We start from the raw sequence: 26,686 nt of genomic DNA on the forward strand, positions 1-26,686 counted from the left end.
CCGAGAAAAGATTATTGTGAAATAAGAACAGCACTAACGACTGCTCTCACAAGATTGTAGGTTAATAAATAATCTAGTTATCCTTCACATTATCGTTAGGACTCACCGATCCGATAGAATAAATAACATGTATCGATAGCACTAAAAAATCAACTCTGCCTGACCGTCAGAAATATAGCGAAATTTACCATGTACGAAATACACTTAAATACTGCAGTATACCACGAACTGGCTGAAAATATACTAATACCGATAAATCCACTAATAAAAACCTAGATAGATTCAGAAAAAAAAGATTCAGATTGTTTGTAAAGTGCAGAAATAAGTGTTTGCCACGTCAAGAAGCGATCGATTCCATCCGCCAAGCTGTTTAATCTACCACAAGTCTACAATAGGACGACGGAAGACAGTCGTCACAGCAGCAGCAGCAGCAGAATGACCGTACGTATCCATCAGATACTTTCCCATTGTGCATTTTAATTTTAACCCCCCGCCCCACCTACTCCTTCTATCAGGTGCACGAATTCAAGGTGGAAATGACCTGCGGCGGGTGTGCCAGTGCCGTGGAGCGCGTTTTGGGCAAATTGGGTGGTACGTAATGCAGGAATGAAATGGCCTAGTTACGGGTATTAGGCTAATTAATGTTAATGCCCCTTATCAGACAGTTCGTGTTGCGGCTACCAACTAAAGTCTTTTTCGCCATTCTCACAGATAAGGTCGAGAAAGTGAACATTAACTTGGAGGAGCGAACGGTTACCGTCACGTCGAACCTATCGTCCGATGAACTGTTGGAACAGCTGCGCAAGACCGGCAAGAGCAGCTCGTACATCGGTGTGAAGAAATGAGATGAGTTCCTCAGCAAGTTTCAGAAATACGGCAAGCTGAAACTTGAAGTCTAAAAGGGATGAGGGAGTCCCCACATTGCCGGTGTCACATGTCACACATACAAACCATTCGAGCTGGAGGCGCTGCTTGATGCATTCGTTCAGTGATACCCAAGATTTACCCGATATACACATGCATAGCTACGAGTATACTCGTACGAAACGAAGAAAAAGTTTATTCATAATTAACCAAAAATAAATAGGAATTATCTACAAAAAATTTTAGATTAGTATTCGATCTTGCCGAAGTTATAAGTAGCTCGGAGTTAGCCGATCAAAGGGTTAATTTATTCATTACTTAATACTAGAAGAAGAATTTTAAATTCAATTTAAAAAATCAAATCAAAACAAAATGCCAAGTTTTTGCCTCAATGCAGTATAATAATTATGAGTGCATATATTTCCAATGTAGTAGCCAATAAAATATTTACTCGTACGCCAATTGCCCTCTTATGATTAAACATAGTTCAATAACGAATTTTAATATCAAACACTTATTGCAATATCAAATACATACAAATATATTTAAATCTTAAACCAAGTAATGGTTTCTCACCTATTCAATGCTGTTTACTATGTATAGTGATTTGGGTACTTCTGACATGCTTTTGGAATTTGGAAGCTGCCTTGCCCGTTAAGGTTCCCGTTTCAGGCCAACCCAAAAATGTTGAACACATTCTGAAATGTGGCATGAAAATTGTCATGCCTAATCTCTTCCCGATCAGATGCAGGCATTTAGTCATCATGGCCAGGGGGATGCGGCTTGCTGTCGCACCGAATCAACGACAAATAGCCATGTCTCATAGGGTCATGTCTTGTAACAATCGAGCAGGCAGCATGCACACCACACGTCATAAATCTCTGGGAACGGCAACCACACTTATCAAAATGAATATTTTTCGTTTTCTGTTTTCCATATTCTGTTGTATTCCCTTTTTGTTTTTATTATACCCGTACTCGAAGAGTTAAGGGGTATATTGGGCTTGTGGTAAAAGTGGATGTGTGTAAAGCAGAGAAGGAAACGTCGATTGAGCCATATTTGTCTGTTCGTCCGTGCGTCCGTCTTGTTTGTCGCCTAGATCTCACAGGCTATATGAGCTGGAGACATCAAATTTTGTTTCCAGACTCACTGAATCAAGCGCGTTTTACAATTTTGCCACGCCCCCTTCCGCCTTCACAAAGAACGAAAATCTGTGGCATCCACAAGATAGAAAGATACGAGAAAACAAAAAACGCAGTATTATAGAGAATGACCATATCTACCAGTTTGCCGAATCTGAGTAAAAAAATTGATTTTCAGTTGCTTCCCCCACCTACTCCAGCGTTGCTGACGCTACCCATTCTCTTTCTCGCTCGCACACACTCTGCCCTGTGCATCTGTTCATCTGCATATGTTATCTACATCTACAATGTCGATAACACATCTAAAATGTAGACTTAGATAACAGATGTAACAAACAAAATGTAAAATTGTTGAAAATTATACATTAATGATAAGCTCACAAATTTATTTACTGACTGAGTATGGGTATAAAAGTAGAGTCGCGTCCAAAGAAGCGACTCACACGTTCCTACTCCTCTTTTTTTTTTGTTTTTTTGTGGACCATGTTTGGGGCGTAACGAAATTATCAATCAAATGCCAGTGTGGCATGCAAGGAATGCAGAACGCTCACACACAAAGAACGAAAGACTCTGCACTAATTGAGTTTAGAGGGAGACGCAGCTTTCCGTTTGGAATTCGATGTCGCCTCTTGGTCGTTGAGAGTTGCTACCTGAGGTTGCGGCTTCGGTTTGCGTCTCCTGTTGATTTATGCCCCATGCAGCGACCCCATACAATAAAGAACACAGCAAGGGACGAACCAGCCTGTCAAAACAAACGTCACCGTCGCAGTCACACTCGCAGTCCCGGTCACGTCCTTGCCCCTGTCCCATTCGTTCAGATAGCATCGTAAAAGGTTCCTCCCTTTGGTCTTTGGTAAGATCAAATTATCGACTCAAGTACCGCTTAAATGGTCCCCAGAAAAATAAACAGTTAGTGAAGGAAATGCTGGCCCTGTTGCTTTTCCGAGCGCTGTGAATGTTGTAATAATTGGGATTATAACTATCTGTATTTGTTGTCAGCCATGTGGTAGATAATAAATAATGAGCAGGAAGCGGTGTTAGGGGATATACAAATATCTACTGATTTCTGATCAAGTGTACTTGCATTTGTGCAGCTCAATGATTCTCGGAGCTGCAGAAAGATAACGCCAGCAGATGAAGTTTGTGTCAAAATTTGGCCATCACCCTCCCCAACCCCCTTTGTCGACCAGTCGGCCGAAGTTGTTGGATTCATTCTTGTGCGAGTACGATTTTTTGTGGATATTTTTCCCTGCACACTTGCGTTGTGCATTGTAGACATTCCGAAAATCGTTGGCGAAATTCCTTGGCGCATGCTTTGCAGCAAGTCCTAACCAGTTGGTTGGTTCGCCTGGTCAAGTGGCTCGCGGATCGTTGGGGCATTGGCAGGACAGGACTCGACTGGTTTACCATTTGGCGGCGTTCTTGGCTGAAAGCACATACGCACTCTCGCACACACACACACGCACACGCGGACAAAGTGCCGCCGCTGTCTTGACTTGGCTGTGGTTGCGGCTGTGCTTATTGTCATGAGAGATGTGAGGAGAACCGACAGCCAGAACAATGGCACACTAAACTAAACTTAGGGCCCAACTGTGGCCATAAATTCCAAAATAAATTGTGACGTTTGTGAGGGTAAGAAATCTCTCAGGCCCCACCAGCACACGCACTCACCTGGCAAGGTCATTTCAATAGCAACTTCTGTGACGGTTACCGACCGAATGTTCTTCCCGATCTCCTTAGTTATTTGTCCTGTTCTGGTTCATTGAACCATTAGCTACTCCTACGCTGCCTGGCTACGGGTAAACGTACAAAGGTATTTGGGGGAACGGAACACAGTAGCCAGCGTTTTGCAGTGCAAATTGCACCTCTCTACCGCGGAGCGGGGGGCACAGCACAGAGAGACAGGAGACAGGGAGAGAGGCAGCGAGGCAGCGAGGCGGCCAGGCAAGCAGAGAGAGGACGACCAAACCTGTCGACGCAATGAAAATTCCTATGGCCCGAGCACTGCAGCTTCGATTCAGTTTCGAGCGTGTGCCAAGCCAAGCCCACGAGCTCGGTTTGGCCATAACATAACGAGAGCAAAGCTGGACAAAAGGAAGGCACACAACAGAACGGCAGACAGGAGGCGAAAAATGCTAAGCGTAAATAACTCATAGATAATACTCGTAATGCCCATGCATTTGCAAGCGATGCAAGGCGAGCAAGGCGATGCGAGCGCAAACCCAAGCCCAAACGCAAACAAAACAAAAGACTTAGGACACGAACTGGCCGAAGGAGTCCCAGTCATGTAACAACAGCCTCCGCCTCGTACGAAGGCAGCTCTCGTAGAATTGGAGTTCGACTCTGAACGAACAACAAACGAAAAAAAAACAAGATCAACTGGTTTCGCGTCGAGAAAACCAACAACAAAATACTCACTCAAAGCGGAGAGCTCAAGACCTGTTGAGTCTGAGAGCCAGAGCCAGAGCCAGGCCACCAGACCATCAGACCATTGTTGCCTCTTCGTCGTCTATTGCGCGTGCCTTCGCTCGGTCGGTGTCGGTAGATCGGTAGATCTTGGTTGGTTGGTTGGTCTGTAAAAATACTTTTCCCCCAAAGAAGTTTCATTTGTGTTTTTGACTGTTCGTCGTGCAGAACGATTCTCCTGCGCTGCCAGTGCTCCGATCCTCTGCCCCGCGGCCAATATGTTCCCTCCATCTATCGTCGTCTGCCTCTGTGCCTGTGCCTGTGCCTCTGCCCGTGTGTATCTGTGTTTGTGTTTGAGAGCAGGCGTGTAATATGCGCGAAAAGCTGTTTTCGGTACATACAGCCTTTCCCATACATCCATATAGTCAATTTTCCTGTTAACCGAAAACCTGACAAAATATAATAGAATACCAGAAAAATAAATACAGCTTGTGCAACTGCCATAGAAAACGCTCTCGCAGCGTGTGTGTATGTGTGGTGTGTTGGTGTATTGGTGTATCTCTGTAAATGTGCATTTAAATCTGTCTGTGTAAATATGCAAAAATGCAATGCAAATGTTGATTCTGCTGGTCGCCACTCAGCCTCAGCTAGCAGTAGGTGAAAGTAAAGCGATTTGTTTAATTAATTGCACGCAGGCAATTTTGTACACAGTGCCAAGTGATCCAGGAGCCAAGTGGAGGCTGGCATTTAAATTAACTGACTAATCACTGAGATGGTCCGACAAGGAGTGGAGTGACCCAGAGTTACCACTGAGCTCCAGCTCCCCTCACTTGGGTTATCACCGACTTTGCCTGCAATCTGAGATCTGGACTATCCGCTCGAATCATAGTAATAGGATACCTACAAAAGTGAGTAACACATTAGAGTTTAATACTTTTTGGGGGAATAATTATGACGAAGCTTATGAACCAGAAGCAGTTTGGTATGGTGTATGCATTTACATTCGAACGGATCTGATTAATCTTGGATTCTCTATTCTAGGTATTTGAATGGGAGTTGGATCGAAATATCCAATATATCCCAGTTTCTCATTACTTGAGCCAGCTCTTGAACTAAGCTATTATTTATTAAACTGGCATCCCTATCTCATAATAATATCATAGATTTATATATTTTTTCTGAGCTTCTGAGGATGTCGAGACAAGTAGCCAAACACACCCAGAAACCGTAACGCCCTAATGATTTGATTCTTTGGCTAAACTGTTCATAAAACGATGGAATAAATTTTCTAATAAAGAACATGCACAGATCGGCACGGCTATTGGAAAGACCTATGCAAATGCGGCCCCTTTAAAACGGTCCCCAAGATCAGAAATTATGCTAAAGACCCGCATGGGAAGCTCTTTTTTGCTCTTTTTTTTTCCTGCTGGTATTTCTATGTCGCAACCCAATTTCAATTTGGATCTCAGTTTGGGGCTCGTTGGGAACGGAACTCCGTTTATTTGTTGAGAACTCTGACAAAACATTTGGCAATAAGCCAGAAATACGATGCATGTATCTGCTGTGTATCGTATATAGACAGACACACTTTGCTTGTTTTTCCTTGTTCTGGTTTAGAGTGGACAACAAACAAGCTCGTAAATAGTCAAACACATACACATGTATATGCATAGTATTCACCCATGGGTAAACTATTTTTATTGACTTTAGCTTTGACGTTTCACACCTTTGCGGTTTTTGTTTACGATCTGAATAGGAATCACAAGAGACAAGCAGAGCGGCAAAGATGGACAGGGACAGGGACAGGGACAGAGTGAAGGAGAACTAATGCAAATCTCCATATAGAGCTACAATATGTATGTACGTCATCTAAGTTGGGAAGAAATTAATATATATGAAATTTTGAAATCATTTGAATTTACTTTAATGGAAAAAGTTTTGTTCTTCCGTTCGATTTTCATGTGTAAAGATAAATAAAGTAATTTTGTAATTTTGAAAATTTCAACATTCCCCGTTAATTCCAGCATACCCCACTACTGGAATAGGGTGTACATATTTTATGGTATAAATCAGCGAATAAACTCCAACAAAGACCTGAACCCACGATCAGGCACAGCTGCCTGCCGCCCCGCCTCTTGGAATTGTTAGAAACTGCTGGTTGGCCAGGGGTTTAGGGTAAGGGTAAGCGGACAGTGGACAGCGGAGTGCGGAGTGCGGTGGGGACACACAAAGCCGCTCGTGCCGACACACCTGACAAGCGAACGAAAAGCAATCGACCAGGTTCGGGCCAGATTCTATGGCTGAAATTATTGATACATTATGCGGCCATTTTATGGGCGGCTGGGGCGGCTGGGGCGGCTGCCAAAGGGAAAGGGTTCAGAGAGGCGGAGAATGGGGGAAATACTTGTAGAGATGGAAACATGTCAGAGTCAGATGGAAATGCAGCGATTGATAGAGCTCTCTGTCCAAGGTGGAGCTTTGTTTTAATCCCCAGCCAGTTACAGCTGCTGCTGTCGTTTGATGGGCGCTCAATCCGACCTTTTGTGTGTGGATCTGACTCTGACTCTGGCCAAGACTCTTTAGCCCACTTTTGGCTGTCGCTGTCGCTGTCACCCGGCGAAAGAGAGCGGACAGGGAGTGGCCCTTTGTCTCTCGTTAAGCCAATTGTCCATTAAGACCCAGAGCTGCTGGTCCTCTGATTGCATAAGCCCCTCCACGCTGGGCACACTCGTATTTTATTTCACTGTCAGTTGAGATGAAAAATTGTTTTCATTATTTTTTCCTTTCCTCATTGGCATTTGCCCCTTGCTGACATCACGTGACAAAAGCAACAGCAACAGCAACATAAACAGAAACAGAACATGTTGGTTCGGGTTCGGTGGCATTTTTCGGCTCGAGCAAATAATTTAAATGTCAATGAGCGAGAGAGCAGACGACGGAGACGGCGACGGCGACTCTAACCAGATAACCAGCTTGTGGCTGGCTGGGTCCCGGTCCGGCTCATGACGAGCCGATCCCCAGTCAAACCCCCAGCCAAGTGACCCAATTTCGAGCAGACACTGCAGCAGAGCAGCCAGAGAAACACTTTCTCCTGGACCGATCGAGTTCTGGCTTTTCTTGGTCGTGGGCCCAACTTCGACCTCGTCTCGGGCTCGCAATTAAGAGAAAATTTAATTTTTTTGAATTTATTAAGGTAAATAAGAAGCAGACGGCAGCCACAGCCCCCAAAAAGTGGTTCGTGTCTCGCTTTTGACATAAATCAAAATTTTTCTTTCCTATATAACTACATATATAATTTATACACACATGCAATCAAATCCAGAACGGACAGATCAAAACAACAGACAGCAGCAGCAGCAGCAGCAGAAGAAGGAAAGATAATGACGGCACTCCACAGATTCTTCAGTTGCCACAACAAGGCCTCTGCCTCTGTCTGTATCTGGATTGGCCTTGGGTACGAGTATTTGCTGAAAGCATTTCTGAAATCAAATTAATATCAACTGGTTCGGGCCAATCATGCGATGACTGCATCACAGCTGATGCATGCAATTAGAGCGGTTCGGGAATTTCGGGGACTAATTGGATAGTTCTATGGATGTAAATGATTAAATAAATCATTTAGGAATGTTAAGCCTGTAGGTGTATTCTCCTCTAAGACTGCAATTCCTACACAGTCACACATTCCCCAAGCGACTGAAGCCAAAGGCCATCAGGCCACTTGAAATTTGTTCAGTGTTTGCTTTCAACTCAATAATTTTGGGGGATCACAAATCGAATAATCAAATAGTACAATACGACGAAGCCAAGAGAAGAGAAGATTCCAAAGTATCAGTTACAAAACGTTTCAATTTTTGCTGCCTCACTGGGCTTCTCGTGGAGAGGAGCGAATCATCCGGGGATCGGCTATCATTTGGGACATTGGAACACGCGCTTGTGTCCGCGACCCAGAAGAGAGGTGCCCCCAAGGTGAGAGAGCGGGAGAGAGAGCCAGAGAGAGTGGGAAGCAGGGAGACAATGCCACAGAAATCAGATACTTTTTATTTGCCACATACTCGTGGCCCAACAAAGAATGCCAACCGAATTAGTGATAAATTCATCGATGGAATTGTTTTGATAGCAAAATCAACCGAAACCGTTTTTCTCCTCTGGAATGACTTGTTTTCTTGGTTTTTGTGTCTTGCCAGTTGCCACCGCAACTATCTATAAATGGCTAATGACATTGGATTAGCATAAGCTGTGCAATTAATCTTTGTAATAAGTGGAAACCGAGGCAAGCCGAAACCAAACCAAATCGAACCACCAGCCAAAGACAAGCAGTCGGGGCTCGCTGCTCGCGGCACAACCAGAAGATGGGGAGATGGGGAGAAAAAACTTGGAATTATTGGGAATTGTAAGCGTAAATCTTTTGTATGATTAATGAATGTAGGGAAGCGATGCGTCGCGACACGATGGGTCCCCTGCCCAACGCTATTCAGTTTTATTATGCAAATTATGCGTTAAGGGCGTAGAAGGCCGCATCTATTAGTGTCAGGCCTCAATCGAACACTATCCACCAACGCCACCTGACCAGCCTCAGAATCGGACCCAGAATCAGAGTCACATCACACTCCCACACGGACTTGGATTCCCAGCTGCACATTGTTGCATATTAATGGGTCTGGAACGGACTTCAAACAGTTAGTCGCATGTGCGGCATATTAATTATGGAATTTCTTTTGCTGCCTCTGCAGCGCAGCGAACCTTCGTTCGCGTATGCGTATCTCTGCGTGGAACCTCGACTGGCGGCTTGGCCTTTCTCTTTGGAATGCGGTAGCTGCCAAAGAGAAGATGAAAATTACCCATAAGGCACCAGAAAATATGCCGACATGCCTGGGACTTGGTTGGCAATACGATCAAGCTACAAATTCCACAGATTTGTTGCTATTCTAGGGAATGTTCCTCACGTTTTATAGGAGATCTTAAAATTGTTTTCTCTTGACAAAGATAGTTCTAGACTAGACTGCTAATGTGACCAGATACTTGGGTACTTCTCAAGTTCATTAAAGAATATATTCTTACGTTATTCGAATACGCATGTTTATGTTTATAGTATAGGGAGAAGGAAAGCTATTTAAAATGAAAAGAATCGTTTGTTTCTTAATTTGCTGGAACTCATATCTCCCTCTTCATATCGGAAATGGTAGTTCCATCGAAATGAGTAACAGAACATTAGCAGGCAGACTTTGACAGTTTGTTAGAGAGCCATAAAGTGGGTTATTTGATATCGGTTTGCTGGCCAGAGTAACACGTTGCCCGAGATCATAGTAGAGTGCTTTCTCGCCCAGGCAGGTTCAGAGACAGAGCCATAAATCTGCCAGCCAGCAGCGGGTTGGTCTCCGAGCATAAGAATGGAGCAGCAGTTTTGGTTTAGCTGCCATTTATATGGGTGTCAATCCACGTTCTTTGTCGATTGTCGATTGTCGATTATTGAGTGTCAGGACAGAGCGCAGCTAATTAATGCGCCGCCCGAAACGAAGACATTAAATAAAACGAACAAAACCCAAAACGGTTAAAAAGAAATCTCCTATCGGCCAGCGAGAGGAGCTGCGGAGATGACCTCTTTCCCTCGCAGACTGATAAGGGGTCGTAGGGCCAACACTGATTGAGGGGGGCACTGGGATCAGCAGATCGGATTAATGCATATGACCCACAGAGCGTGAAGTATTCAAAAATATTTATTTATATTTGTGCTCGTATAACAAGGTCAAATCGATCGACTGGAGTGCTTTAGCCGAACAGCAAAGCCCATTTGTCATGCGCAGATATGGGGGAGGGCTCTTCATATAATACGAGTATGTGGGACGATCGAGCATGAATCATATGAGATGATGTTTTTTTTTTTGCTTAATTTTGTGGTTGATCTGCGATGAAGCAACCAAATAACAACAAAATAAATCTACAGTTCGATTTCTCTTCTTTCGACCATTTTCAAGAAATTCTAACACTTTCCTTCTGATCTGAAAATCCATTTCTGATCCATATCAGTTCGGGCAGCATGATGTCTAGTTTGCGAGGGACGCCATATATGAATCATAGCTCTTGCTTATTTGGAACCTGTTCGAATACCAAAAGTACATACATTTGATGCTATATGGCATCGGCATCCTGAGCTCCATCATCATCACCATCATCATCATCACTCTCTCACTAGAGTCGGACGGGCTTCCTCTGCCCCGCCTCTGTCGGACACTTCCGATAAGATCGCTTTCAGCTTTCAATAGAAAAATTAAACACAAACCAAACGGCAGACTTGATTGGAGGTTCGTCGCGGGCTGGGGGACATTTATACCGGGAACGATAAGAGAACCAGCTGCTGGAGAGAGAAAATGTTGTTGGTTTTTTACGATGGTTTATGGATGGCAGAAATGTCTGACATTATGCCGGCAAAAACAATTTCCAGTGAAATGAAATCGAACGGCATTGATTGCATGCCAATGTGGCTCCAAAGTTCTTGATCGACACCTGCAGCCAGACGGCGACGACGACGACGACGTTCCATCAGACGACGCTCCACTCCGACTACGACTACGACTCAGACGGTGATGGAGACTGGGACTGAGACTGAGACTAGGACCGGTGACCATTTATAGAGTAACTAGCGACTAGCAAGATGATCAACAGACGATCACTTGCTTGCCATGCCAATGACGCAAAACACGCAATGGGCCGAGACTCTTCCCCGGCGGCTCAGCGGCCCAGCCAGTCCCCGCTTGGCGGAGCTTTCTCTGGAGCAAGGAGGAGGCAGCGTTAATTATTATGGGCAGAGGAAGTGGAGACGACGTCGGCAGCGACTAATTGCACTGCGGCTGCAGTGACCATTGTGGCGTTGAGTCTCTGGACAGCGTCTAGCCGGCTGCCTAGAGACACTCCCCTCCCCTCTTCCCTTTCCCATTCATTGTCAGTGAATTATTTAATCGAATTCTTCCTTGTTTGTTTAACTTTTTTCAGAGCCGGAAAATGCAGCAGCTGGAACTCTGAACCCTGAATACCGAACTCTGACCCCTGACTTTGGCTGAGAAAGAATAACGAAAGCACACACCCATTCACACACACACACACACACACTCAATATGCCCACCCGCCACAACTGGGATACGGACCGTGTGGGCGTGGCCCATCTGGCTGGGGCTCTGAGTCCGCTCTGCATAACCGATGCCAATCATGAGATATTGCGGCCAAAGCCACGAAGGTGAGTTTCTTGCTTAAATTGCAAACAAATTGTTTAATTTAAATGTGTGGCGGCAGAAAGAGGAGGGGAGTAAGTTTTTTAGAGTGAGATTCTCACTAGAGAGAGAGAGAGAGAGAGTCAGACAAAGGCATATTTACATTAAATTGATTCTCCGATATGGATCGTAGATAAGACAATTCTATATATTTATATTCTCGTAACTTTGAAATTTTGGATGTTACACGAATTGAGGGGATGAGACCAGACTAGATTTGAGTGTGATGGATATCACAGATATAGATATAGATACCACAGAAAATCCGCTTGCTCCTATTTATGGGCCCTGATCAAGAAACTCTTCGTTCTGGCTTTCTTTCTACATAAAATATTACTTTCATAACTTATCTCAGTAACCGTTCAATTCGTGGATTTGATCTCGATTATATCTTATTCTTGTGTGTATCCTCTGTCACTCTTCTTTAAGCTTATGTATTGGTTTATTGGGAAATATTCCTCTTCTATGTATATCCAAGAACAGTAAGTTTTAGCTCTCCCTTCTTCTCCCCCATCCCGTACTTCATCATACTAACTCAATATCAAATCTTTTAACTTTCTCTGCATAAACTATCCCTTAACTATCCCGACACGACTTAAATACTCTAGTCCGATCCTTTAATACACATTTCAGAAAGCGCCATCTGTTGCTGCTTACATGAACTCTACTCATTTCTACATTTTACATACATAGCTTCTTATTTTACACCTCCACACTGGCGCCCACTAGTGTATCTTACATGTAGCAAGCACTAGCTCTTATGGTGTGATGACATTAGACTCTGCTAACTGACTAGCAGTCAGAGCGAGAGAAGTATATGCGTCCATCTGATTACACTACTCAACAAAATTGAACTTTTATTTAGGCTGTTAACCAAAATTACTTTTTCTGACAGATTTCGGGATTTAAAAATTTTTGTAGTTATTTTTATTTTTATGGTGTAATTTTTTTTTAAGAATTTTTTAAATTTGGTATTTATTTTCATGGTTTTTTAAGAGGTTGTGTTTCTATTTTTCACATAACTTAGTAAGTATCTTAAGTATCTTATATCTGGTTTCATAGAACTTTGCAGTTCTGAAAAGCTGACAAATGCAGCTTAAAATCCGACCCAGACACTTTGTATCTGCAGCTTAATACCTGGAAGATATTAAGCTTTCAAATTCATTTGTTGCGGTATTTTCAAGCACGGAGCGAAAAGTTGGCTGTATTTAGTTTTGACGCTTTAGCGTGGGCTAAAATCGGTCGCGCCGGCGCACCGTTGACCAAACTACGAAAATACCGTCGGTCCACCAAGGACCGTGGTCCACCCCCCGGCGCCGCCGCGGGTGGGCCGTGGGGGGCGCCCGCAACCGTTCGGAACCTCCTGAAAACTAAAAAAATACCAAGCTTGTGCTGCGGCAAGCAATAAATTTTGATATTTTGATATATTCGGCCGTCATTAGACCCTGAAAAGAACCCAATCCAATCACCTACAATAGGCAAAGAATATTAAAGAAAAGAACATAGAAGTATTTCGTTGCATATGCTAGGTGCTCGGCTCGTGTGCTCTGGTACCACTATGAGAAATGTGTGGCAAGATCTGTTCTAAGCGCATCGGAAACATATCTTCAGCTCTGTCTGCTTTCTTATCGGGTTTCAAAAGGGTTTCCAACCGCACCGCCACCAACAATGGCAACTATTTTTGGACTTGGACACTTGCATGCATAATTGTGCACAAAGGCGTGAAGGGAGGCACAAGAGTCAGACAGGTCAAGTTGAGCGGACAATAAACTTTTGTTCGGGCCGTAATACGAAAACCACAAAAAAAGAAAAGACAAGACCAGACCAGGCCAGGCCAGGCCAGATGAAGAAGTTAACGTAGGAGCCTGGGTAGGAATAGCGGACGCTAGACGATTTTCGGAAATCATAATGTATTGTTTGTTTGTTTGTCTGTTGGCCAGATATCTTCTTGGTCTCGAGACCAAACGGGAACGATCTGTCTGCGATTCGTTTTCGCATTGTGAAGCCGGTCAAGGTTAATTTGGAAAATATTAGTGTCAGCACAGTCGGTGGTGACTGGGGAGGGGGAAGGGGAAAGGGGGAAGGAAGCCCCCAGGCAGAAAAAAAGAAGATCACTCCGGATGTGTGCCACAAAAAGAAGATACTCGTAGAAGCACAAACTGGCTTTACGACCCCAGCGAAGGCAGAGACGAATAATTATTAAATGCGGGCCTGGCCTGGCCCGGACCGACCGGCCCAGTCAGACACGACTAATTCAATTAAAACGAAACTAGAGCTTGAGATACAAATAGAGATTGAAGCTCGAGTCGAGTGCTCGGGCTGAAGGTTTCTGCTAAGGTTTTGGTCTTTTTCCTCGCAAAGTTCAAGCTCGATTGGGAAATCGCCAGGCAGTGGCATCGGCAGTGGCAGCGGCAGACAATTGCTGATTGAAATCTCAGCACGCCTCGCCCCGCAGGAAACAGGGGAAACAGAAATATGACTGGCATTTTGCGAAACTTTATTGTAGCTTCGTTTTTGTGTGTTGCTGGCAATTAAAAGTTTGAAATGCGAGTAACAACAAACAAATGACAGTTGGAAATATTTCACACAAACGAAAGTGAAAATGGCAAAATGTGAATAATTAGCAGAGGGCCCACAATAAAGGGAATCAAATAATAATAGCTAACGAACTGGAATAGCAAAAATGTACGAAAAATTCGCCACAATTGCCAGACGAATTGTTGAACAGGTAGCAGATACCCGCACTCGTGCTCCAGCTGCAGCAACAACAGCGACTTGCGGCTAACAAAGTCAATGACAATGGCCAGCAGGAGGAGGCGGAGACGGAGGAGGAGGGCCCTCTGCCCATGCCCATGCCCATGCCTCTGCCAGCCATCTCTCTCAGGGCAACAAACCCGAGCCCCATGTATAGCCATCTCTATCGGTGTAGCATCTTCAGTTCGGTGTAATTTTGAACGCAGCATTAAAGAGAGTACAAGAAATAATGCGACGACGCGCCGCGACGTGAGGCAAGTGAAAATGTTGTTACCTTTTTACCTTGCCCGAGCTCAGGCCGCGACTTTCTTTCACACAAACAGCTACACAGCCACAGATGCAGATACGGATACACAGATACAGATACAGATACTTTGATACACTCTTAAAGCACAATCCACGCTAGCCCAGGCCAGATCTGTGAGATCTTTTTGGTGTTTGTCCAAATATACTAACTGTAGCTAACTTACAGAATCGGCTGGCCAAAACCAAAACCACAAAACGAAATGCAGCCAAAACCAGAAAACAAAAGCCAAAAAAAATGGAAAACTGAAATCGGAGGCGCGAAAGTGTGGGAGATTTCAGAGCAGCTGTTGCCGAGCAAGGAATGACAGAGCACAGACTGTTGATAGATCTGGATAGACGGACGGACTAATTAAGTCGTTGGAGATAGCAGTGGCAGCCCCCAGCCCGCAGCCCCTGCTCCGTCTTCATTTTTGTCTTTGTCTCCGTCCTCGTCTTTGAACGGAAGCGACGTCGGTTGCTCTGCTCTGCCTCAGCCACAGCCTCATCTTCTCCGGGCTGGGCGCATCTCCAATTGATGTTGGGGATGTGGTTGAATGCGGAAATCTTGTTGGATGGCTGTCTGTATGGTCTGTACTCACAGTCGGAGGCGCAGTCGTAGTCGGGGACGCCGCGTATTAAACTCTAATCAGCAAGATGTGATGATATGATAGCGACACCAAGCACTCGGCACTCGGCACTCGGAATAGGTAGCAATTTGTCAGATGTTGGGGTTTCATAACAGTTACAGCCAATTGCCTTGTCACTGATGGTGTCGGGATACCAGTTCGGGCTGGTCATGGCTCACCTGAGGGAAATGCAGGTGAAGAGGTGATGTATGTGAGATTTCCCTGGGCACTTGGGACGAACATGCAGCAATGTCTTGCTTATACGAGTCCTCGTAGGATCACACTCTAGAATCACTTGAGCGAGCAGCACAAATAGAAGAGAATCCCATAGCAGTTCAATTTATAGTTGTTTCACTTGGATCGATCTTTTGTCCAGTTTCTGATTCCGGTAATCATATCCATGAGATTGCATCGGACAATCTTCAATTTCGGAACAAAATGCCATTTAGATTTCTATATACAGGCTTCGAAAACAGTTTTCTACTGTTCCCAGACTCAGACCATGACTCAGCTGACAAAAAGCTGGGCTTAAGCAATCCATGTCAATCAAACGTTGAAATGTCTTGCATGGGGCGTGGGGCATGGGGGCTTGGGGGCTTGGGGGCAAAGGGAAACTAAATGAGGAAAATTCGGTGAAGTCACCACGCATCTTAGCCAACAAATTCTGTTCGCCTCGAGCAACGACATTCAGCACAGATTTTGGGCTAACCTTGCCACAGGTTTAACTTCCATTTCCACCCCATAATTTGCTGATATTTTTGCCAACCAAAGATTATTAATGATCTCACATGAAGAGCTGGTTCTAATGATCTACAAATCTACAACTGAAAACTGAACACCAAAAACCGAAAACCATTTCCTGTCTAATACTGTCAGGGCATGAAAAACGAAAGTTCCCAAACCTTGATGAGCGTATTAGGCTGCCCCAACCCGAACCATTAGTTGGGTGGCACACATACCCATATCTCGCATGGCCATTACTGCAGCTCCAAGGGTCCAGTCCAATCCAGTCCAGCAATATTTCTTCTCTTTACTTTCGGGGGAACTTGCACTTGCTGCCTTTTCGGTCAGTTTTCCAACCATTTCGATTTATTTTTTCTCCTTTGCGGCCGAGTTGTTTTATAAACACGCGAATATTACATTAAACTCTTTGGTATATGTACTCGTATATTTTTCTGGTTTTCGTTTCGTTTTTTTAATTTTTGGGAGGTCTTTTGTGTGAGTGTGTGGAGCTCTGCCTAATGGGTGTGAGCATATTTATGGCCTGTCATTACTTTTCCGTAAATTAAACTTTTTAATGCGAAAATTGCTTAGAGCATAATTTTTTTAATAATCCCCTCAGTGGAGCACTTGAAGCCTAGGAACAGCCGGCGGCTAGTGAAGAAAGTTATTGTATAATCGGACAGGTAGAGAGATGGATAGAGGAACGTAGAGTTTTCCGTATTACGTGGGCGGCTTTTTTGTGTGTTGCTTTTTGTTTTTGTTTTTGTTTTTGTTTGGGGTTATTCGGGTATTTGGACCAAATGGTCGTGGCTTTCTAATTGCAATTGTGCTCCGCTTTGTGGCTGTGGCTGTGGCTGTGGCCGCTCCCATTTATTCACTTCATTCTTCGTCCACAAAAGAGAAGCTTCTGCAGCTGCTGCCGAAAAAAAATATGTGGATATGTTGCTGTCTGGTCTGTATGGTAGGAAAAACAAAAGGCCAACCTCAAGAAGCCGTTATGTCAGCGCATACATGTAGGCCAGTATAAATCATTAGAGGCAGGTTACGCTCGGCAATTTATTTACTCCACACATGAAACGTATCTTGTAGATGTATCTCGAAGCCTACGCACGTCTGCCCATGCTCAGAACACACACGTCAGGGCGAGCTTTGCTTTGCTTTGCTTTGCTTAGAATCTAACCATCTTGGGGCCTGGTACTGGGAGACTGGGAGACTGGGCTGGCACCGCCACTGCCAGACTGCCTGGGCGCCGAAGCAAGGAAGGAAGCTGGCAAAACTATCTGATAAGTGTCAAGATTGTATAACCTTCGAGTGCGATGCGGTGCGGTGTCAGGTGATGTGGCTGGCTGAGCTCCCTTGGCCCCGCCAACAGTTATACATAATTAAATTCAGAGCCAGAGCACCTATCAGAGATGAGAGTGACTTTGTCCAGTCACGTTATTGGAGCGGGATAAGCCCGTTGATGGCTGCAACGTTTCTGCGCCTGCCTTGATTCGAAAAAGTGGCCTCCACTCCAGATAAATATTCAAAATAAAAATACCCACCGAAATACGAGTAGTGCGGAATCTTGCCTGGATTCAACAGATTCTTCAACATCTTTGAAGTCTTTTATTTTATCACTGCTACGCTTTTGGATATAAATTTATATATGAACTCGTAATACTTGCTTACAAACTACTAAATACGGAAAGAGAGGGTGAATTATAATTTAGGTAGAGCCGATCATATTCCTTTTGCCCATAGACAATTATTTGAGCATCACTGCCAGCAGTCGCAGTGACTTTTTGAAAATCACTTTACCCCCAACAGCAGCAGAAAAATGAAAAATCACAGATACTCCTCGCAGTGTTGCAGTTCGTACGTATCTTGCAGGCACTACTGCCGCAGAGTGAGCCCTCAAACGCGCTGCCTATGGTGGGACGGTAGGACGGTAGGACGGTACGACAGTACGAGTATGGCTGATCCATTGTTTTGGGCTTACAGCTGAGAAGCAAATGGAAAAATTACCCAAGCCAAGCCAAGCCATGCCAAAGACCCTATGCGCAAGGTGGCTCGGGTCTGCCTCTGGGGCCCAGAGTCCCAAAACGCGCTGTGAAAATGAGGAAAAACAGATATCGCTGCGCGTAGACAATGACGGGGCAGAGCGGCGTGGAGCGGCGTGGAGCGGAGCAGAGGCGAGAGCGCCAGCAGCTGTGCTGTGGCAGCCGTGCTGCTGGTCTGACTTTGAACCACCGCCGTGAGCCGTGAGCCGTGGCTCAGGTGAGCTTGTTTTTCAGTCGAGCTTGATGTGCGCGAGCGAACGGTAATGCGGGTTCGAAATTTGGCGACTTTCGACCATTCGACTTTGGGAGCTTCGAATTTCGAGTCTGGAGTTTCGGTCGCGGCTCGCCGAGCACGAGCACGAGAGGCAATGATAATTTATAATTTGCATAATTGTTGTTATTATTTGTGCGAGTAACATAGAAAAGGAAACAGGGAATAGAAAAAGAAAAAGAAAAAGAAGGAAAATTGTGAATTGGAAGACGACAAAGAAGAAGTGTGTTTCTGTGTCTGTGTCTGTGTCTGTGTGTGTCCGCGTGTCCGTGTCGAAGTGAAATGAAACCAAACCAAATCTGACATCCACCACAGCACCCAATCATGTATTGCACCAAAGATTGCTCCTGCAGCCTCTGCCGCGAGCTGCGCAACTACAAGATAGGATCCAAGAAGGCACCCACTCCCCCCCTGCCAGCAGCGCCAACGAACTCCACGTCCCTACTGGGCAGGATGCTGAACGAGAACTTCATCCTGCGACGGCGCGGCATTTCCCTCAAGAACTTCCAGCCACAGTCGCTGCGGAACAGCGAAATGTGTCAGCAGCAGCAGAAGCTGCCAGTGCCACGCCCCGGACAGACACCCTCGCCCACGCCCATCGAGGAGCTGCCCGACTGGGTGGAGGACACGAGCAGGACGCGACAGGCCAATCACAAGGTGGTCATCTACTTTGGGGACTCCATCAATCGTAATCCAGCGCAACTGCAACCGCAAGCCCAGACCCAGACCCAGCCACCACCGCAGTCTCCAGCTGCAGCCGCAGCCAGCAGCAGCAGCAGCAGCAGCAGCCTCTCCATTGTTATCGCCCAAAGAACTGCACTCGCAGCTGCTCCAAGAGATGTCCCAGAAACTGAAGTCCAACGACAAAGCGGAGGAGGGGGAGCACAAGGTGGAGCGGGTGGAACGGGCGGATGATGAACTGCCGCCCTACATTGAGAGCGTGCAGAATGGCGTAATTAATATCAGAATTGAAGGCAATTACCGGCGAGCCAGTGCGCTGGTGGAAACGGTGGCAAAGCCAACTTTGGCCGTGGTCGGTCCAACGAAATCTGATGCTCCCACTGCTGTCACTGCCACTGATGATGATGATGATGATGATGATGATGATGATGGAGACGACGACGACGACCCTGGCCACGATGCGGAGACGGACTCGTGCGACTGGAGCTACGTTCAGGAGTGGCGACGAGCCGCTAGACGGTACTGGAAAACATTTAAAATTATCCGCCATTATTTGTTGCCTCTTTTCCATTTCCATTTCCATTTCAATTTGTATACTTTCTGCTGCAATTCTTTTGTGAAAGTTGGGTAGAAAAAGGGATTTCTGGGGAGAGAATCCATTGAAATTAATTGGAAAAGGGAAAGGAGTCAGTTTCCGGATAGGGCAAATAGAATAGAAATGGGGCAAGTAGCACCGTCTCTGCCCAAAATTATTCAAAAAGTTTTAAAATTATCAGTTCAATTGGAAACGCATTAAAATATGCAGAGAAAAGAACAATCGTAAACGATTTTCACTTAAGACACCATCAAATTTAAATATGAAAGAATAAACTCTACAAGTATAGCCATAGCAACTAAATCAGCAATTCGGAAACACTTTAATGTGGATGAATGATCCACACCAAATATCTCACAGCATGAAAATCACATAAAACTGCTGACATCAAAGTAAAATGAAGGCATTAAGGAAACATTTTAAAGCTTATACAAGCCATCAGATTTTCCAACAATTTTCGTATCTCTGTTCCCAAAACATATCGAGAAAACATCTAAAACATAATCCACATATAATTTTTTGATAATCGAAAATAAAATCGTTGTAAGAAAATCTAAACGAAAGGTCACTGCTCGAGAATGAAAAGACTAATCAAGTTTCCTTAGGAATGGGACCATGGAAAAAAGGCAAAGAAATTTAATCCATAAATCGTATTTAGCACAGAACGTTGTCCAAACCATTGAAGATTCGTCTGGATAGACAATGGAAGATGTGTCAAGCTACGGCGAAATTAAAAATTTGGGTCAATCAGAGCTCAAGTTACAGCATAGCCTGTCTGGGGTTGGGCGCAAAATCTTGATTCTTCTGTGTTCTACAAAGAATACAGTCATAATAAGAGAATGAAAAGATTTTGACAGCGCTGACAACAAACTTTTCGCATGCAAATGAAATATCGTAACTGGCTTTTAATATCGTCTGTTTGTGCTGTTTTTTATTTTTTTTTGGCCGAACCCAGTTAGAAGATGATGATCATTGGGATGCAAAGAAATGTGAGAATGAATCGTGGGGACGGCACCAAGACAAACCTACTTTCGAATACAAATTTATATGTTTAGCTGGAGAAAGAATTCAGAAAATTGCATACTCTTGCATACTTTTGCATCATACTGTATAATATTACAATATTCATTTACATTTTCAAGAGATCATCCTCTTGGATATTGCTAAAAGATTGTTTGTATTTATGATGTCTCGTTCCCAGCTATCTCTAAAGGTTTGGGCTTCACACATTATATATTTTGCATTCATCCTCGTTTTCCAGCAAGATATTTGAACCTTATGTTCTGGGAAATTCTATTCTGAGACGTACTCCTACTCCACTGCAAGACAAACAAAGACCACGACTTATAGATGGAACTTAAAGATCTTTACTCTGTGTGCGTCCCCTTTTAATTATTTGCCACTGCCGTGGTGTGTGGAGAGATTTGAGGAAACATGACAGTCCACCGGCTACTCTACCCGTTAGACGTAGCCTTTGTGTGTCTTAGAATGGGACTCCAAAGTTGCGTTGGGGAATATTAATTAGCTGCATCACTTATAGGTGAGGAAATGGAACAGGTATTTAACACAAAATTGGGTGCTGAATTCTGAAATCACATAAAGTATTCTGCCCATAGGCCAGTCTTATTTAAATGAGTATCCCCGCTGTCACTATCTTTACCGTCGATGTGGCCGCCATAAATCAGATCAGTTAATTACGTCGAGTATTACGACGTATTTATACGTATTCTACATGTATACTATACTCGTATATTTATTTACACTGCCCTGCTACACTGCTATATTTAAAATATTTATATGCGTATTATTTCTTGCAGACCCACTGGCAACTTGCCGCCCAGTTTCGGACAGCACCCAGCGCCCAGTCAGATTACTGGGCTCCCCCCCATGCCGCCACCGCTGTTGCAGCCACCACACCAGCAACAGCAGTCGACTCCACTCTCTGCCCATGGACCCCACAGCGGGCTGGCGGTGTCGATGGCTGCGCCAGCACCACGCGTGTTTAAAGAGCTAGCCCAGCACCCCAACAAGGGAGTGGGCCACAAGGTGGGAGTACCTGGAAATCTCGCCCTTCCTCTTCCCAGCCAGATGACTTCCCCCGTCAGGGCCACCAAGGCACTGATTCCTCAGCGCGCGGTGGCGGGTCCCGCTCGCCTGACCGTCCAGAGTACGCCCGTGAAGTCGCAGCCCCCGCAGCTGAGTGGGAGCCTTAGCCAGACCTCGCCCAGCCGACCCACACTTGGCATACCAACCACGAGCACGAGCACGAGCACGACCACGACCAGTGGGAATGCCCCGCCAGCCAGAACGCACCAGCACGATCAGTTCCGGGCTCTGCAGCGCGTGCAGGAGTGCCACAGCTCCTCGGACGAGAACCGGAGCTCGGGCCATGCCAGCATGTCGGACACGGGAGGCCACAGCTCCTCCCCGGCGGGAGGCATGACCCTGGGACCGTTGCCCGAGGATCGGCTGGCAGCCGGAGTGACCAATGCCAATCGGAGCACCCGATCGCGACGTCATCGGGGTATCCTGCCGGCGGGCAAGGCGCCCTGGAGCGGCACAGGCCTGGAGGACATAAAGCTGGCCATGCTCACACTCCGCTCCCAGACGAGCAGCAGCACGTACAGCAGCCTCAGCGCCGGATCGGAGAGCTCGGAGCCCGCCCGACGGCTGGGCCGTTACTCCTCCCTGGAGACGGTGATCACCAGCACGAGTGCCGACGAGTTTGTGTGGGTGGACTCTCACAACCGCCTCGTGGAGCTGCAGCATCCGCCGTGGAGCCAGCAGTGCATCATACGGGTGCTGAGGGGCGGCCGCTGCAAGCAGCAGGCGGAGCAGATGGCCGTGGAGGTTGTCTCCAGATTGGGCTACCTGCTGCAGCGGGCTCTGGTGAGGATTGCGCGCGAGATCCAGCGCTTCTCGGCGGGACTGGGAATGTGCTCCAAGCAGGAAGTGGCCGGTGCCTTCCGCGTGGTGCTCTGCTCCACTCTGGCCGACTCCTGCACCAAGGCCTGCATGCGGGCGGCAGCCATGTTCGCCGTGCCCGGGGAGAGTGCGCTGAAGCAGAGCAAATCCTCGCGAGCGGGCCTCCAGCTGTCCGTCGGCCGCTTCTACCGCTGGATGACCGACGCTCGTCTGGGCAAGTTTATACACGAATATGCCGCCGTGTATCTCTGTGCGGGGATCGAGAACCTGCTCGAGGAGATCATGCTGCAGTGCAGCAACGGCAGCACGGCGGCCGCCCTCGACCAGAGCATCGCCAACTCGGGTGACGTTTGGGGTCTGCTGCAGCCGTTCGCCCATCTCAATGCGGGGCGCATTGCCTCCGGTGCTCTGACCATGCCCTGCTGGGCCAGCGCCTCCTCCCTGGCCACCTGCGTGGGCAGCATCCGGGAGCTGAAGGAGAAGGCCCTGCGCACCCAGCAGGAGTTCCAGCTGGCCGCCGCCCTCTCTGGCTCCGCCCTGGCCGCGCTCTTCTACTTCATGCGCTGCTCGCAGCTGGAGCACACGGAGCTGCTGGCCGCCTCGGGATCTGGCCAAGCCGCGCCAGCGCCGCCCACTAACACTGCCAGCCATCATGTCCAGGAGCTGTGCTATGAGCGGGCCTATGTTGTCCTGCCGCCGCTGGCCGAATGGCTAAGGGTCGCCTCGGCCCATGCCGAGCACCGCAGCGCCCTGATGATCGACAAGGATGATGTGATGCAAGCAGCCCGACTGCTGCTCCCGGGCGTCGACTGTCCCATCCGGCCCGTGGCCCACGATGAGGAGCTGCCCACCAAGAAGACGCACTTCAATGCGGCCTCCAGCAGCTCCACGGGAACGGGAACGGGAACGGGATCGGGATCGGGCACAGGCAGCAGCAGCTCCAGTTCCCCGGTGGTCAGTGGGATTGGTATTGGGATTGGCGAGGATACCTCAGAGCTGGGCAGGCGAGCCACCATTGGAGTGGCCTTCAAGGTGAGTACAACTGGTGCCTATGCCGATGTCTATTGAAGTGCCTAATCCCTGTCCGTCTTCTTTGCAGCTGCTTCTGACTGGCCGAGCAGAGCTGCTGGCTCAGGCTGCCCAACTGCTGCCGCCCACAACCCGCTACGACACCCAGAACAGCGCTGGCCTGACTGCTCTCATGGTTGCCAGCATCCGCAACGACGAGGTGGCCCTGCACGCGCTCCTGGACGCCGGATGCGATCCCAATGTGGAGGTGCCGCCTGCGGGCAGCTCTGGCCATCCGGCCATACTGCCGGACACGCAGCACTGGACAGCCCTGAGCTTTGCCGCCAGCCGGGCCAACTACGTGGCCTTGAGGATTCTGCTGGAGCGGGGCGGCAAGGTGGAGGGCGGGGCTCGCAGCAGCGAGGAGAAGTGTACCTTGACGCCGTTGCAGTTGGCCGCGGGAACGGGCAACCTAGAGATTGTGGCCCTCCTGCTGGCACATGGAGCGAATGCCTTCCTCTCCACTCAGCAGAAGGACTCGCTCTGCTTTGCGGGATCGGCGCAAAAGGGTTGCTTCTGTGCCATCTCCGTTGCCGCCGCCCATGGCCATCGCTCGTGCCTGCGCAAGCTGCTCACCCATCCCGTGCTGCCTGGCACGCGAGATGTCCTCTCGCTGGAGGAGATGCTGGCCGAGGGCGATGTGGCTGGTGTTCGAGGCGGTCCAGGCAATGCCCCGACCAATGCCAACAGCGAGGATATTCTACCACTGCTGAACAAGACGCAGATCAAGCGACTCCAGGAGGCCATGTACCACAGTGCCGAAAACAACCATTTGGGTGAGTAATTCACGGAAACTCACGTTTCCATAGCATATACTCGAACGCATAAAGGGAGTCTCGTAGTTCCCAATGTTCGAAATGCAGCCAAAGAACGAGTCCCAGGAGTACTTAAATTTTAATCCGAAAGTTAACTCAAATTAAAACCGGATGAGGCGAAAAACCGTTCAATGCGATTTGTTTACATTTTATTATACCCGTACTCGAAGAGTTAAGGGGTATATTGTATTTGTGGTAAAAACGGATGTGTGCAACGCCGAGAAGGAATCGTTTCCGACACCATAAAGTATAAGTTCTTGATCAGCATCAATAGTCGAGTCGATAGAGCCATGTCGTCTGTCCGTCCGTCACTCCGTCTGTCCGTCTGTCTTGATGAGCGCCTAGTTCTCAGCCAGAATGAAGAATTTAAATTTCAGTTGCTTCCCCCACCTCCTCCATCGCTGCTGACGCTACTCATTCTCTTTCTCGCTGGCACACGCTCTGCTCTGTGCAATGCGCGACCTTTCGCAGAGAAGATGTAGAATCTACATTGTAGATCATCTGCATCTGTTATCTGCATCTGCAATGTCCATTCCACATCTAAAATGTATATTTAGGTAACAGATGTAGCAAAAAAATTAAAAATGAAAATATTTAAAAATTCTACATAAATCATAAGCTCATATATTTATATACTGACTGAGTACGCGTTTAAAAGTAGAGTCGCGTCCACAGAAGCGACGCACAACGTTCCTTCTCCTTTTTTATATTTCATTGCTGGAAGATTGATCGAATTACTGATCGAAAGAAGAATTCGTGTTTAATTGAAGGGGGCGATTCGAAAGCCGAGAATGAATAATGACGCTCCAATTTGATGGGATTTATATGTAAATAAATATGCAATATATTTTAATGTGTTTTCCAGACATAACCATAGAACTGCGCAAACTGGGGGTGCCTTGGACTCTCCACTGCTGGATGCATGCCCTGTCCGCGGCGCACGAGCTGCGTCTGGATGCTGTGATCGACCAACTGCTGCAGGACTTCCTGCAGGTATGCCCGGACGACTACAGCGCTCAGTTCGTGAGCGAGTGCCTGCCGCTGCTGTTCAACATATTCCGGAACAAGAACGAGGGCACCACCCTACTGCTGGCCGACATATTTGCCACCTGCTTCGGCTGGGAGACGCTTCATCCGGTAAAGGAGCAGCCGCAGATGCAGCCAGTCCAGGGCTCCCGCATAGATCCCAAGTTCGTGAACAACCCGGAACTGAGCGATGTCACATTTAGGTGAGATTAAGGAATAAAGGATCCCCCAATTAAATCCACTGCAGTGTGTAATGCTTTCGCTTCTCCTTTCAGGGTGGAGGGAAAGATCTTCTATGGGCACAAGATTGTCCTGGTCACAGCCTCGCCGCGGTTCCAGAGCATGCTTAGCTCCAAATTGAGCGATGCCAGTTCCACGCCCACGGTCCAGATCAATGATATTCGCTATCACATCTTCCAGCTGGTCATGCAGTTCCTCTACAGCGGCGGCTGCGGCTCTCTAGACGTAGCGCATGGCGACGTCCTCGAGCTAATGGCTGCAGCCAGCTTCTTCCAGCTGGAGGGTCTGCTCCGATACACAGAGGCTCGCTGCTCCGAAATGGTCGATGTGGACAATGTGGTGGCCATGTACATACATGCCAAGGTGAGCCGGCACACTCCTTAAGCACTCCAGACTTCAGCGAATCTCAACGATAATGATATCCATTGCACAGGTCTACAATGCGCATCGCTTGCTGGAGTACTGCCAGTGCTTCCTGCTTCAGAATATGGTGGCTCTGCTCACCTACGATGACTCGGTGAAGCGCCTACTGTTTGCCAAGAAGATACCCAATCACGACGTCCTTGCCGGCCTTCTGCAGACCCTGCAGACCCGCCTTAAGACGCGCAAGCCCAATTCTGGCGGTGGCCTGGTCAACTCCTATCGATCGCCCCCGGCCACGCCCGTCAAGAAGTAACCCTTCCCCATGCCCTGTTCCCCATTCCCCATAACAGAATCCAACTCGTATTTATTGCATTGTTTTTAATTGAATCTTTGAGCTTTTATGTATTATAATAACTTCCCAGCCGGATCCCGATCCCGATTCCGATCCCGATCCCTTCTCTACCTTCTAGACTCTACCTTAGTTGTATTTTTTGTATTCTCAATTTGTTCAGCGCACTGTTAACTTATACGAACCCCAGGATCGCCAAGGATCGCCAAGGAGCCGATCCTCTAGCTATTATTTTGTAGTTGAAATTGT

The 26,686-nt window shown here is 47.0% G+C and overlaps 2 protein-coding genes across 3 annotated transcripts; both read left to right on the top strand.

Moving 5' to 3' along the window:
- Nucleotides 1–94: 94 nt before the first annotated feature.
- On the top strand, nucleotides 95–1,443 carry LOC111073198 (copper transport protein ATOX1). The gene is made up of 3 exons (XM_022365406.2): nucleotides 95–441; nucleotides 516–591; nucleotides 712–1,443. The coding sequence occupies exons 1-3, from the start codon at nucleotides 436–438 to the stop codon at nucleotides 843–845; spliced, it is 216 nt and encodes a 71-aa protein (XP_022221098.1). The 5' UTR covers nucleotides 95–435; the 3' UTR covers nucleotides 846–1,443.
- Nucleotides 1,444–4,515: 3,072 nt separating this feature from the next.
- Nucleotides 4,516–26,527, top strand: LOC111073224 (ankyrin repeat and BTB/POZ domain-containing protein 2). Of its 2 annotated transcripts, none has more exons than XM_022365436.2 (7): nucleotides 4,516–5,320; nucleotides 11,400–11,640; nucleotides 21,469–23,608; nucleotides 23,676–24,420; nucleotides 25,325–25,688; nucleotides 25,761–26,088; nucleotides 26,159–26,527. In XM_022365436.2, exons 2-7 carry the CDS (start codon nucleotides 11,522–11,524, stop codon nucleotides 26,399–26,401), a joined length of 3,939 nt encoding a protein of 1,312 aa, XP_022221128.2. In that variant the 5' UTR covers nucleotides 4,516–5,320; nucleotides 11,400–11,521; the 3' UTR covers nucleotides 26,402–26,527. The 2 variants fall into 2 exon arrangements, with proteins under 2 accessions (XP_022221128.2, XP_041449397.1); XM_041593463.1 differs by lacking the exons at nucleotides 4,516–5,320; nucleotides 11,400–11,640 and adding exons at nucleotides 18,626–19,063; nucleotides 19,152–19,575.
- Nucleotides 26,528–26,686: the final 159 nt, after the last annotated feature.

Source organism: Drosophila obscura, unplaced genomic scaffold, assembly GCF_018151105.1.
Source record: "Drosophila obscura isolate BZ-5 IFL unplaced genomic scaffold, ASM1815110v1 contig_189, whole genome shotgun sequence".
NCBI classification, from domain to species: domain Eukaryota; kingdom Metazoa; phylum Arthropoda; class Insecta; order Diptera; family Drosophilidae; genus Drosophila; species Drosophila obscura.

Bases quoted from the DNA above. Each gene is read 5' to 3' on its own strand.
- LOC111073198 (XM_022365406.2), top strand. The intron at 592-711 runs GTACGTAATGCA...CCATTCTCACAG, and splicing joins CGTTTTGGGCAAATTGGGTG to ATAAGGTCGAGAAAGTGAAC.
- LOC111073224 (XM_041593463.1), top strand. From the start codon at position 18,700: ATGTATTGCACCAAAGATTGCTCCTGCAGCCTCTGCCGCGAGCTGCGC. The intron at 23,609-23,675 runs GTGAGTACAACT...TCTTCTTTGCAG, and splicing joins CCATTGGAGTGGCCTTCAAG to CTGCTTCTGACTGGCCGAGC. The intron at 25,689-25,760 runs GTGAGATTAAGG...TTCTCCTTTCAG, and splicing joins CTGAGCGATGTCACATTTAG to GGTGGAGGGAAAGATCTTCT.